General features: G+C 34.3%; 1 protein-coding gene across 1 annotated transcript in view; it reads left to right on the top strand.

The window, feature by feature from the left end:
* The first annotated feature begins 11,756 nt into the window (after positions 1–11,756).
* Positions 11,757–14,635, top strand: part of Scn9a (sodium channel, voltage gated, type IX alpha subunit) — a 78,864-nt gene continuing 75,985 nt past the window's right edge. Inside the window, exons 1-3 of the mRNA XM_013027294.1 lie at positions 11,757–12,008; positions 14,164–14,282; positions 14,621–14,635. The exon at positions 14,621–14,635 is cut by the window's right edge and continues 75 nt beyond it. Coding sequence (XP_012882748.1) covers positions 11,757–12,008; positions 14,164–14,282; positions 14,621–14,635 — 386 coding nt within the window. The remainder of the gene's footprint in view (positions 12,009–14,163; positions 14,283–14,620) is intronic.

Here is a 14,635-nt window from a genome sequence, read left to right as displayed (position 1 = left end):
TGAATACCACCACCACCTAGTGGCAAAGGAAGTTTGCTCCCCAACAAGAAAAGACAGAATTTGTGATGCTTTTCTAACTTCAGAAGTTGAGTCTGTAAAGCACTTTAGATTCAGCCATGTACGTTCTCTGATTGGATAAGGGAACAATGAAGAAATATTTCATTAAAAGATGAATACAAAAGGCAAAGTGAGAAATAGTAAGCTACATTCAAAGAGCAATTCAAGTAGATGATAGTGGAAGTGTATTTTATGTATTATTGAAGTCTCAGAGCATATCTAGTTTCTGACACGAAGTGATTAGTCCAACCTTTTGTGAATATTCCAGGAAAAGAGAAAAATGTATGATAGTCATGTCCAGAAGGAAATACCATTTACGCATAAAATATCATTGTCAAACTGTTAGAAATAAGAACTCTTAAATCACCAAATAGAAAGTAAAATCATTATGAGTTACCAACTAGAATACATATATTTTTAAAAGTAAGGTGCCATTTGTAGTAGAAACATAAAAATATATAAAATAAATAGAATAACCAAGGACCCATAAAAAAGTTAAATAGAATAATTTAAAACTTCTGAAGGAAGAAGATAATCTAATTCATTACAAGGGAATTTTCTCCTTTTAGATAGGCATTTAAAGATATAACTTTTCATGAATTAATCTATACATTTTTATTGTAAAGAAAATTTGTAAGTGGAAAAATAAATAATCAGTTATAGTAAGTGAACCTATGTAAAGAATAAAAAGGAAAATGTATGTCTGTACTTGTTAGGCCATGACACAATAAATGTTTGTGAGAAGAGAGGTAAGGTAGGCTGTATATGTGTGTATGGATAAAGCAGTGCATAAGATGACTACAGAACAATAAAACAAGTTAGCAATAGCTATTAAATGAAGAAAAGATAAAACTGGCAAATATGATAACACAGAGACATTTACAATTCTGAAAGTAGCACTGTGGCTCAAGTGGTAGAGCACTAGCCTTGAGCTGAAGAGCTGAGGGACAGTGTTCAGGCCCAGAGTTCAAGCCCCATGACCAACAAAAAAAAAGGAAAATCTATAAATAAATGTAGTATGTGCAAGGAACTAGGCAGCTGTAACATGAGAAAAATGGAGAAAAAAATAAAAATAGAACATTTACTTTAGAAAAAAATAAGTGTTACCAGATGTAAAAGGAGAATTTCTCAATGTCATAATTGGTTGGGAAAAAAGGCTTATTTAACCAAGAAAGTCATGAATTTTCACCTCTTAATTAGAAACCTGGATAATGTTAAGTGTTGGTGAGAGTTTGAGAGCCTCCATGCACCCCAGCGGGAGGTCTGAAGTAAAAATGGGAGGAACGTGGAATTAATGAGCCAAGTGTGTATATATGTACACTGGGACCCAGCATTGTGGTTCCAAATATTGGATGCACAGGAATTTATACACAGCTCCATCAAAAGGGACACAGAATGTCATTTTCGGTTTTGACAGAATTAAGTTTACTGGTGTAGCAATGAAGCTTAAGCTGGGAGGAGACCCAATACTGTGTTCCAACAGTTGTATTTTTCTAAGATTTACAAAAGTGATCTATTTGCTGTACCACCATAATTTCCCTGTGATGTAGTGTTAAAATAGTCATTGCCAGGCCCATTTTTAGCAACAAAAAAGTGAAGTGAATGCACATGTAATTTAAGTTTGGTAGTTACAAGTAAGTGGCTTACAGCCACTTCAAAATTCACTGATCATGGACAAGACACGATCACTATTGAGCACACTGAACAGTTGAGTGTTCTGCTCTTTCTTTTAATATTGTCAGAGAAAGACTACATCCTCATTGCATCTTACACAGGGATTCACTGGTATTGTTTTCAACAGTTACCCACATTTTATCTTAGCTACATTTCACAGATGGTGTGTTTTAAACACAGATGAAAACTTGTATTTCTTTCTCTTTCCATAATTTTCCATGATTATGTAATGTTTTCTACATTATACAAAATAAGTACAAATAATTTATAAAAAATATTTTAATGTTCTCATTAATATATAATGTTCTCAAAGATATAATAATTTGATAAATCTCAAATGGAAACAGTTTAACTACATCTTTGAAAATGTATATGATGATAGGTTTATAACACCTTCCTTGCCATCTTTAAAATTTTGGATTAAAGTACTGAGAGAAAGTTAGTGGGATACAAACCAAATCTATGAAGCTGAACCATTTAATCAACATAAATTACACTAACATTGAACAATGAAATACAACAAAATGTTTTGTTAAACTAGAAGCAAAAGTAACAATATTTCACTAGGATGAAGAACATCATTTCTAGGACTTTCAGATACCCTTAGTGAAGAACAGTTAATCACATGACTATATTGGGGGAAAAGATTTAAATCTCTAATGAAATATATTTAAAAATAAGAGAACTGGAAAAAATTTAAATGCTCCTATATTGATATTACATGAAATTTACTAAACATTCCCATAATTGACTGACAAGGTGGTTAATGATTACTGTCATTCAGAGAATTTTTTTAGTTCCTTCACAAAGGCACTATAAATGTTCTGCTGTATTTGACTTACATATAAGAAGAATTTGAGAGTTTTTCCAAAATTTGTGACATCACCAACAAACTGAAAAACAACAACAACAAAATTCCCCACTCTCAGTAATGAACATGCACACTACCAGCAGTCTTGCTAAAGGAAAGACGTGGGGGGGGACAGTGGAGATGGATGGGAAGGGATGGGAAGAGGAAACAAAGGAGGAGGCAACAATGCTTAATAAGAAATGTACTCATTATCTTGCCCATGTAATTGTAACCCCTCTGTATGGTATTTTCACAATTAAAAAAAATAAAAAAGGAAAGATCAGATTGTGTCACCTGCTCTCCTTAAGTTGTTGGCAAGTAAAGACCATCAATCAAAGAATAAGGCCCAGAAAGGAGGGGGAGGCCTATGTTAGGGAGTAAATAAGTAAAATCTGGGAAATTATTATATTGGTGGTACTGGCTAGTTTTGGGGGGAGAATCAACTCATTCAATTTCTGTTTTCACTTTCAATAATATTTTTTTGTCAGTTGTGGGACTTGATCTCAAGGCCTGAGTGCTGTCCCTGAGTCACTTTGTGCTCAAATCTAGGATTCTACCCTTGAGCCACAGTGTCACGTTGGTTTTTGAGTGGTTAATTGGGTCTCACAGGGATTTTCTGCTCTGGCTGGCTTCATACCGTGATCCTCAGATTACAGCCTCCTGATTAGCTAGGATTACAGGTGTGAGCCACCAGTACCTGGCTAAATATTCTTTTTGTTGTCTAATTCACATCTTGCATTTTTAAAATTATTTATTTGTTTGTTTTAATTAAGTTTTTTAATTGTGAAAATACTCTACAAAGGGGTTACAGTTACATGAACAAGGTAATCAGTACATTTCTTATCCAGCATTGTTGCCTCTTCCTTTGTTTTTCCCCTACCATCCCTTCCCTTCCACCTTCTCAGCTATCCTCCCCCCCAGCCCCACCTAAACTGTAAAGTTTGTTTTTTGACATAGCCTTTTGTACATCTCATTGTTGCAATGGGTCAACCTGTATCCCTATTTAAATAATTTGTTTTTCCCCCGAAATGAACCCCAAGATATGGACACAAGTGGTTGTTTTCTTCCTTTCTATTGTTTCTAATGTATTTATAAGGTACCATGTGTTTTTTTTTAATTTTTTTATTGTGAAAATACCATACAGAGGGGTTACAATTACATGAGCAAGGTAATTAGTACATTTCTTATCAAGCATTGTTGCCTCCTCCTTTGTTTCCCCTTACCATCCTCATGTGAATTTTGTTGCTTTGTATGTCCCTCCCCCACAGTATAACCCCTGTTTTCACTGTATTTGATGTTGGTATAATCTGGGGAGGGAAAGGGAAAAAATATTTTGCATTTTTATTGACCGCTTCTCTTAATTGTATAACATACAGCCCATAAAAACTAGATCTGTCTTTGGGCTCTAAAATGCTAGCAGCCAGGTTTTCTCATTAATAGATTAAATAGATTACATGTCTCATAATATACCTCGAAGAATTATGCTGTAGTTAGAAAAAAACACAGACTTGAATTATGTAAGGCACTAAATGATGGATTAGAAATTACTAAACACGTGAAGTATGATTAAATATATATTTCTCTGTAATTTATCATCGCATACAAAATTCAAAGATGGCAATTCCAGGCTGCTAATGTTCTAGTGAATGAAAGATTTCTAGTATCCAGTCCATTATAGATAGTTGAAATTTTGTGAATATGGTAGAAGAAGGAATCATTGATCCAACCAAATGTGTAAGAAATTTCACTAGTGGATGATGTGCAGGTGAACTCATTTGCTACGTATACAACAAAAATTGTAGAAGGGAAGAATCCTCTAATGGGTTTAGTGGGTGGAATGGGTGAGTGGCCTTGTTTGTGGTATGTTGGAATTCCTAGAACAGGGCTTTATCATTATGAATGGGCTGTGACAGGAAGGTCAAGGTGAGATTCCTTGCCAACTAACTTCAGAAAAATCAGCTGAAGAAAATGACTGGTGAAAAGGTTGATAAATGCCTTGCTGATAAATTGAATCACCAGAATCTTCAATTATGCTGTCAGCTGACAACAGACAGCTGTTTACTGCTGTCATTGTCTATGCCTACAAATAATTTACTTTGTAATTTTGAATGAAAGACATCTTTGCATTCCTAATACTGGGTGCAAGAACCACATAGCAATGTGCTGTGTTCACCTAAAATCATGAAATACAGTCAGGATTTCAGTGTGTACCATCACCAGATGAAGAGTTCAGAAGTAGCCTTTTATGTTGAAAGCAATTATGTACATAGAAAAAATCACAATTAGGTCATAATATTGTGTAATAAAATTTTATTTATAGTTTAAAATAGTTTTTGAATCTGCACATTTGCACATTTCACATTCCAGCAATCACAAACATGATATTGTTCAGAATATGAAATCTATCAGGACAATTAGACCAAACACAAACTTAGTTGCAAATACTTAGCCATCTTGTGAAGGTAGAGTCACAAGAAGGAGGAATTAGAGGGGACACAAGTCAAGTATGGATTGCCTAACTACTACTCATCTTCCCTGTCTGACTAATGCTTTCTTCTTGCATTAAAGTCAGGTACCTTTCCTGCATTTACTCATTGTTCCCAGATGAGAAGAATATTACAACTGTTTACCTACCATTGTCCCCAACAGACTGCCAGCCCCAGAGGACAAGAAGCAAGAAAGCCTTGTTTGTATTTGTGTCCTCAGCATCTGATACTGATTTCAGCACTTAGCAGGGACTCCAAAAATAAAAACTTTTGTTGTTCTTATCACTAGAAAAAGAAAAGAAAAAAGAACAGATGGGAATGAAGGTATAGGTGAAACTGTTTAAAAGTAAATGTACTTCTTACCTGACTTATGTAACTGTAACCCCTCTATATATCACCTTTACAATACAAAATTAAAAAAAGAACAAATGGCATGTTTACATTAATATATTTAATTATCTTAATATTTTAATATTTGTTTGAATCTTCTAATATCATGTTTATTACCTTAAATGCCCACAATAAAAAAATTCAAAAGTATTTATTAGTTAAACATGGTGGTACGCACCTGTGATCCCATCCATTGAAGACCTTGGTAAGAGGATCAAGGGTTTAAGGCCAGACTTGGCTACATGGTAAGGAACTGTCAAGAAAATATAAAGAGTGTCCTGCAGCTTGTATATACATTTTTATAATTTGGGGAGGGGAAGAAATATAGCATAATACTTAGATAAGGATACAGGTTGACCCATTGTAACAATGAGATGTACAAGATACTATATTGAAAATGAACTTTACAATTTCAGGGCTGTGGTGGGGGGAGGGAAGTTGGGGAGGTGAGGAGGGAAGGGATGGTAGGGGAAAAACAAAGGAGGTAACAATGCTCGATAGGAAATGTACTCATTACCTTACTTATGTAACTGTAACCCCTCCGCACAGTATTTTTACAATAAAATATATGGAAAAAAGGAAATATAAATAGATAAATAAGTAAATAAATAAAATTTGTATTCAAGAGAAAATAAAATGGAACAAAAAGATATTAGTATCTTACAACTACATATAGGTATTAACTATTCACATATACTCTTGTGGGTATAATCTTAAAATCAGATTACTCTTATTTTGTTGTAGCAATTTATTCAATAAATATACCAAAACTAAACTCGTCTGGATTTAGTGTTTTTGTAGTTTAAAAAATTACCAAAATATATTCTATTAATTTTGCTAGAGTGCTATTATAATGATATAAAAAGTAATACAAATAATAATCATGTAGATAGCAATTTAACAGATGACTAGTAATTGCAAAGAATTTTCTAACTACTTTTCAGTTTTTTTATGTGATCTTTCAAAGTAAGATTACTGTCAAAAATAATCCTGTATTACATTTTTTGGTTAAGAGAATTAATGGACAGTGTTTTCTTATAACTATACATGTACTATCTACTTTGTTTTGTAACCAGAGAGCAACTACCTTATTGATAAAGCCACTGAAAATCAAGGTGAGATAAATGAAAATCTAGTTTGTATATAAACAATGGATTAAATAAAATACACAAAATGGAATCCATTCATATATTTTAATTTATATAGATGAAAAATCCATAATCATAATCACTATTACTTTGTGGAATTAGGTTTTCACTTTCATATTTTTCCCTTGACTGATGTTCTTTGTTCATTTCTGCCTTTCATTCCTCTCAGATGCTTTCTTTCTACCTGTGGAACTTGTAGTTTATTGCACATTTTAGTAATGAATCTTGCCGTTTTGATGTTATTCAGAAAGTTTTTCTTCAAGTCTCATTCTTCTTTTTAACTTTCCTAAAGACAAACACATATATCCTAAATATGCATTCCAATCAATTCTTTACAAATAGAAATAAAACATGTAACCAAATGACAATTTGACTTGGTTTCAATCACGAATTTACTCTAAGGACACATTTATCTCGAGGATTTCAGATATATAAATTCTCAAATATGCATTTCTACTCATTAGCTAAGTGAACCTATATATCTGAGCCAAGTTGTTGAACAGTGACATAAATCAGGGTGTCTGGTTTATGTATGAGGAATTATTGGAATATCAGGACCAAGGGGACAGGAAGATTTACCCTGGCAGAAATTAACTTTGTAGTAAAATGAGCTATATAAATTCATGATTATAGGCAATGATAAAATAAATAACATTTATATTTGACTGTTGCCAATGTGAGAAACTAAACTTAAAAGGAAACTGAGGTATATTATGGAAATCATAGTTTGTATATAGATTGATTCAAATTCATTCCAGTCTCCTTAGTCCAAATTCAACTGTACAGGTTTTGGCTAATTTTAAACTTTCATATAAGAAAAATAATAATATGGTTGTCACCTAAATAAATATAATGTATTACAATCATTGGCTTTCCTGATTGCAGGTGCAGTAACTGGTAAAAATAAAATAGCAGAGATAGAAAAATGGAAAATTTGAAAATGTGTGTAATATTCAAAAATAAGAAACTATTGATCAAAATGTACTGTAGAACTTGTCAAGGTGTTGGTGCCCTCTCTATGTGGAATAGATCATATTGTATTTATTTTGACAAAAAGTAGGACCAAAATTTCAAGACAGCAAATTAAAATGTTAGTCATGGGATTTCACAGACATTATATTGCATATTAAATCTGAGCTAATCAATACTTGGATATAACCCATAGTGCATCCAGCCTTAAATTGAGCGCCTTGAATGGCTCCAGCAGTAAGACTCACTTAGGATGCCATTTCTGCAAAGCACTGGCTTTCCAAACAGTATTAACCTAAGTCTCAGCTCTGATTTTGTGTATTTTAGCATTCTGATTTTGTATAACCACAGTATCTATCTTTTAGAAAAGTACATTGAAGCATACCTTAATAAAGACTAATGATGAAAATAGTCGAATAAAATTGCACTCGAAAAAAATACATTGCAAGGAAATGCCGAAGAGCTCTCAAAAGTAAGGCGAACATATAACTAAGATGATCCTAGAACACTTTCAGTTTATGCCTGATGACTTTGTCGCTTTTATGAAAAATATTTCTCCCCCTCCCCTTTCTCACTCACCCCATCCCCTTTCTCACTCTCCCACTCCCCCTCCCCTTCTTCCCCCTCCCGCTCCTCCCCCTCCTTCTCTTCCCCCTCTGTGTGTGTGAGTGTGTGTGTGTGAGTGTGCACGTGTGCATGTGCGCACATGTGTGTATGCGCGCGCCCATGGGTACACAAACTAGGACTGGGAGGACTGGGGCTTGAACTCAGGGACTTGCTTGCATTTTTCACTCATGGGTGATACTCTACGTGAGGCATGCCTTCAGTATGGCTTTTTAGTTGGAGATATGAGTCTTACAGATTTATCTTCCTGGTTTGGCTTTAAACTGTGATCTTCAGATTTTGTTCTCTTAAATAGTTAAGATCATAGGCATAAGCCAATAAAGTCCATCAATTCTTGTCCAAAAAATACTCTCCCTGGTTTGGAGCATAAATATTATGGTTACCTTGCTAAGAATAAAATATCCGTAAGTGTAACCCTGACAGCCTGAGCAGAGCTATCTCTTTCTTCCAAAGGCATATCAAAGTATTCTGATCAGTGAAATTGGAAAGAATTGAGATGTACTTTAATTACAATTCATAAAGTGGAATGGTCCGGACTCAAACCTGTCTAAATTACTAAATTTTCCAGCTTCAACTTTATGAGTTTCTTATCTAAAGTGTACAGCTACTCCATACATGGACTGCATTTTCTGTTCTCTGAACAAAAGTCTACTTGTTTGTTATTGACACTCGAGATTTTTATAATATTGATATGCTATTCTCCTCTCAGATCATGAGGCTTGATGTCTGAGGATCCCAAAACCTTCCATATGAAAGTATGGAACTTTCTCATGGGAGATATCTATCATAACAGTTCATACTTGTTTTCTCCTTTTCGATGGGATGACCTTAGATTTTAAATATGATGAATGCAGGTGTTGTGATGGGATGCCACTAAACAGGAGAGGATTTCAAAGCGCCTTGGTGACATGGCATTTAAAAGAGGGCTTTTGTGTTTATAAGCCATAGCCAAGGGATTCCTTGGCAACCAGCAGGGAGCGGGCGGTAGAGTTGCTCTGATGAAGTGAACAGGGGTTTGGATGTGAGGAAAAAGAAATTTTGTGTCAAATCTGTTTCTTTCAACTCTTCGTTACCCACACAGTACCCAATGCAACACAAAAAACAAAAAGGGCTTTTTATACTTTAACAGCATCAGTAAGGGGGGCGAATATGTAATAAAGCACTAATCTGACATCTTTTTAAAAAGATAGCATGTGCACCACTATTTACGGAGTTAAACTGTTAATACTCTAAAAGAAAACGCACATAGACTCCCTTAACCAGATACTTTTCAGCCTATTGAGTCTTAATGACTCTCAAGCATAATTAGGACTCAGACATTGTGACTCCAGTCTAGTTCTATGTTTATAAGCTGTAAGTGCATTCCTGACCCAGGAGGCTGTATTTATATAAAATTACACTCTCAAGCATAATGACAAAAATTGATCAGCATTTCTACTGGATTTCTTACTGACCAAATCAATGTGAAATTTATGCTATGTAAAATATAACCTTAGTGTATTCATTATAACCTACTTTAATTAAAAGCAGTTCAAATTATGTCTATCACTAAGGTATGTTTTAGATAAAGGTGATGTACTTATTTGTTAAATTTAAGTGCACTGAGATCTTTAAATGATAGTACTATAATTCTACATCTGTAAATTTTTTATGTGAATAAATGTTTCTATTTTGAATAGATTCACAGAAAAAATGTGCTGATAAGAAAGTTCCTACTACCTTTCTATTATTAACTATTTGCATTTTAGTATGTTTATCATAAGTAATGGACACATTTTATAATGTTAGTGTTAACTAGTAGCCTTTCTCCATTCAAACTCCTTGGTTTTTCCTTTTATTCTTTTATTCTTTCAAGGAATCATTTGGAATACTGTATTACATTAGCTATCATGTCTTAAATTGTGGTTTTCAAGCTTTCTTTCTTTAATGATCTTAACAACTTGACAGATTACAGGTGAGGCATCCTTGTTAGATATCCCCAATTTGAAATTTATCTGTTGTTTGTTTTGTTTTGTTTTGTTCTTTTCCATGAGAAGAGTTTTCCATGAGAGAGTTGAGAAGAAAGTTATAGAAATATAGTACAGGCTTTCACACTTACTACATATTGTGTGTGAGTTATTGTTGCTGATGGCAAGTCTGATTTATTTTAAGATGCATATTTACATAAACTTCAAAAATAGAAATTGCAAGAAATTTTCAATCCATTTAAAAAATGTAAATAACTCCTTTGAATAAAATATTGCAAAAGTTAGTTAAAAAGTGCATTTTACAATGCTGTGGACAGTTCATGGTGCTGCAGGAACATTTTAAAATTGAATAGTACTTCACTGAGTGAAGGGATAAAGAAATTATGGCACATAAACAATGTGTTTAACCATAACAAGAAAGAAACTGTGACTTTGGCAATGAAATGGATGAAACTTGGGATCAAAATGTTAAATGAAATAAGCCATCTTCACAAAAGCAAGTATCATATGTTTTCTCCCTTTTCTGGAAACTGGGACGTTGGGGAAGTGAAGAATAAAACAAATGAAATGAAAGGGAATTTATTAGGGATGTGGAAGGGAAAAAGGAAAGGGAGAAGTAGATAACAGAGTAAAAAAGGAGGTAAATAAAATGAAAGCACATTATGTATATATATTTATACCTGTGGAAATGTAACAACGTACTTTCTTCAATATATTTCTGTTTGTGTATATGCATTGTACAAAAAGGTCTCAACATGATATTGCATACAAGCGTCCAGGAATTGGATGAACTTCCAATTGGATGAACTTGGTTTTGTTTTCCCTTACCCCAGCCTCCTATTTTCCCATAGGTTTCAGTAGGTTGCTTTGTGTCCATGGGTACAATATGTTTGATATTGCTTACTCCCCATCATTCTTTCTCCCCTTAAAACAGTTTGTTATTTACAGGTAGATGTGACTATATATTCATATATATGGAGGCACACATATATATGCATATATGTATGCACATATACACATATGATACTTTTTTTACTTTATTTTTTGAAGTTCAAGCCCCAGGATCAGCATACACACACACACACACACACACACACACACAAACACACATACACACACACACACACACACACACACTCATGTTAAGATAAACATTGAGTTTCATTTAACCAAAGTTGAATACCAATGAAAGCTGAAAAGAATTAGAAAGATTTCCTCAAGAGGTTGTCATTCTTTTTACTGTAGAGAATGTATTAAGTTCAATTTCAAAAAATAAATATTGCTAGGACACCTAGAAAAGAAGTCTTGCATATTTTCTGGTACACAGTATCTACTTAACAATTTGATAATAATCCTATGAAAACGTTTTGTAAAGTTGATGCTGTTGTTTTGTTCTTGCTTACAATGCTAGCGCTGAAGATCAAACCCAGAGCCTTCTTGTGGCCACCAAGCTACAAATGAGCCTCTCCTTCAGGTTTAATATGCCTTCACTGTCAGCCAACCATTTAAGATTTTATTTCCTTATTTCCATGCAGGCCTCTTATGTAAGGTGCTGAAGGGGAAATAAAATATACAGGATGAAAAGATGGCAATGCTGCCTCCCCCAGGACCTCAGAGCTTCGTCCGCTTCACCAAGCAGTCTCTTGCCCTCATTGAACAACGCATTGCTGAAGAAAGAGCAAAGGAACCCAAAGAAGAAAAGAAAGATGACGAGGAAGAAGCCCCAAAGCCTAGCAGTGACTTGGAAGCTGGCAAGCAGCTGCCGTTCATCTATGGAGACATTCCTCCTGGAATGGTGTCGCTGCCCCTGGAAGACCTGGACCCATACTACGCAAACAAAAAGGTGACTTGTGGTCATTTCCGCTGAAATACTTCTGAACAAAAACCATGTGAAGTTTGGATAAGAGGATTAGCAAATCACAGTATTGCTATGGTTCTAAATACATAAGAAGACTGTTCAGAATATATAGATATAGAATATATTTTCCCTGAAAACTGAATGTAACATTGGCAAACTAACTCGACTTTTCTTGTTTCCTAAAATGTTCAATATAGTTTTGATTATTAGTATATGGCACCTTGATCCCCAAGTTCCATAACTGTTATCTGTTTTTAATTCTTTTTATTGCCTTTAGGTAGTTGTACAAAGGAGTTTCAACACATGTCATTTTATGAGTTCAGTGCTTCTAGATCAATGTTCCAGCCCCTGTCAAAATTCCCCCCCCTCATTCCCCATCAAGTAATCAATTTTTTCCTTATAATTAAGTCGGTGTATATGTAAAATTAAAGACTTTCATATTTAATACAAATGCAAAAGACTCATTTAAACCTTCAAATATGAAACTCATTCTATTTGTGTGTATTTGTGTGTGTGTGTGTGTGTGTGTGTGGTTGTGCGCACGCACACGCATGTGTGCATGTGTTGTATGCTGACCTGGGGCTTGAACTCAAGCAAGTTCTAGGTCTGGGTACTGTTTCAAAGGTTTGTTGCTCAAGAGTAGCACTCCACCAGTTGAGCCACTGCTCCACTTCCTGCTTTATGGTGATTAATTGGAGATAGTACTCTCTTGCTTTTTTTTTTTTTTGTCAGTTGTGGGGCTTGAACTCAGGGCCCTGGGAGCTGTCCCTAAGCTTCTTTGTGCTCAAGACTAATACTCTATCACTTGAGACACAGTGCCACTTCCAGTTTTTGAGTGGTTAATTGGAGATAAGAGTCTCATGGGGACTTTTCTGCCTGGGCTGGCTTCAAACTGCGGTCCTCGGATCTCAGCCTTTTGAGTAATTAAAATTATAGGCATGAGCTACTAGCTCCTGGCGAAACTTACTTCTTTATTTTATTTTTTAAGTTATAGCTACATAGTAACTTGATTTTGCCTTTCATAGTATGCTTTTCAATGCTACTTAAGACTGAATTATTTCTTGTTTATAACATATTTGCTACTAAACACTTGTAGAAAGAAAGAATAAATAACTTTTAAAAAGCAGTTTGTCAAGATTTAATGAAAAAACAGTAGTACTCAAGGACTGGGTGTCAATTTTCAAACTAACTTCCAATGTCAAAGTAGATCTTACTTCAAATTATGTCTGACATAACTGGTATAGTGACTGGGTGTCAATTTTCAAACTAACTTCCAATGTCAAAGTAGATCTTACTTCAAATTATGTCTGACATAACTGGTATAGTGAGAGAGAATAGGAAGACGAAAGATTTTAAAAGAATAAATTCTGGCTTGCTTTCTTGAGTGAACATAGCGAGGCTCACACATATATATATAAAATGGTTTGATCACATTCAACATCAGACACACTCTCCCTTCCCCCTCTTCCCTCCCACAGCTTTTCCCCCAAACAGTTTCCTTTTGTCAATCATGCCCTTTATAATAATAATATTGCTATTATTATTTATTAGATATAGATTCTACATTTGAGCAAAACTGCAATATTTGTCTTTTTGAACTTGGCTTATCTTGCTCCACATGATGATTGTATATTGGTTGGAAAAGATCTTCTAGCTCTGGCACTCATTTAAATTATGAGAATCATTTAAAAAACTCACTTGCATCATAATTCTTAGCAAATAATACAATTCTCAAGCTGTTGTGATAAAACTCATATATATACATATACACACACATACATATACATATATATCTTTTCAGTTTGCTTACAGAATAATGAAAAATCAAATGAATTTGAGTAGTTACAGGTTATTGTTGCCTTTGGGGAAATATGATACAGATGTAACAGTATTTTCAAGTTCTGAGATATTTACTATAGGAAGCTAAATTCTTACTTTATTGAGAAGAAATGAATGTGGGGTTCACTGGGCAAACATACATTGATAGCAGTGTCAATGGCTATAGAAACCCATTGCTAAGTCCTGTGTCACTGAGGCTTTAATACTGCACCACAATGCGAAACTTAAACTGCTGATGTTGAGGTGCAAGATTGAGATGGTGGATTCTCAGTTTCATCTTGTTTTCTTTTTCCTCCCACAGACTTTTATAGTATTGAACAAAGGGAAGGCAATCTTCCGCTTCAATGCCACACCTGCTTTGTATATGCTGTCTCCCTTCAACCCTCTAAGAAGAATATCTATTAAGATTTTAGTACATTCATATCCTTTCTGACATGCTAACTGAAATGATGTTTTAGGATGTATGATTTAGGATTGCTACCATGATTGTATATAAACAGGAGTCATTTTTTTCTCTTTGAAAAACCCTGATTTTAGCTTGTCAATTCCAATATAAACTGCTGTGCATTACAGAGATTTAAGTACCATTAATAATATTTTAGGTTGTATTGTTTTTGTTTTAAGAGAGACAAAAGTAATCTCTAAACTCTTTTAGGTTATTTTTCTAAGGGAAAGTTTTGGTCTTTCCTTGAGTATCACCATCGTATATCCAATTCCTTCTTGTACTCTCACGTGGTCATGTTCCTTGATTCTGCCACTCTGTTCAGCATGCT

This window comes from Dipodomys ordii, unplaced genomic scaffold, assembly GCF_000151885.1.
Source record: "Dipodomys ordii isolate 6190 unplaced genomic scaffold, Dord_2.0 Scaffold5, whole genome shotgun sequence".
In the NCBI taxonomy this organism is placed as follows: Eukaryota; Metazoa; Chordata; class Mammalia; order Rodentia; family Heteromyidae; genus Dipodomys; species Dipodomys ordii.
The sequence above is the reverse complement of the archived record's forward strand: the minus strand, read 5'-3'. Positions and strand labels throughout refer to the sequence as shown.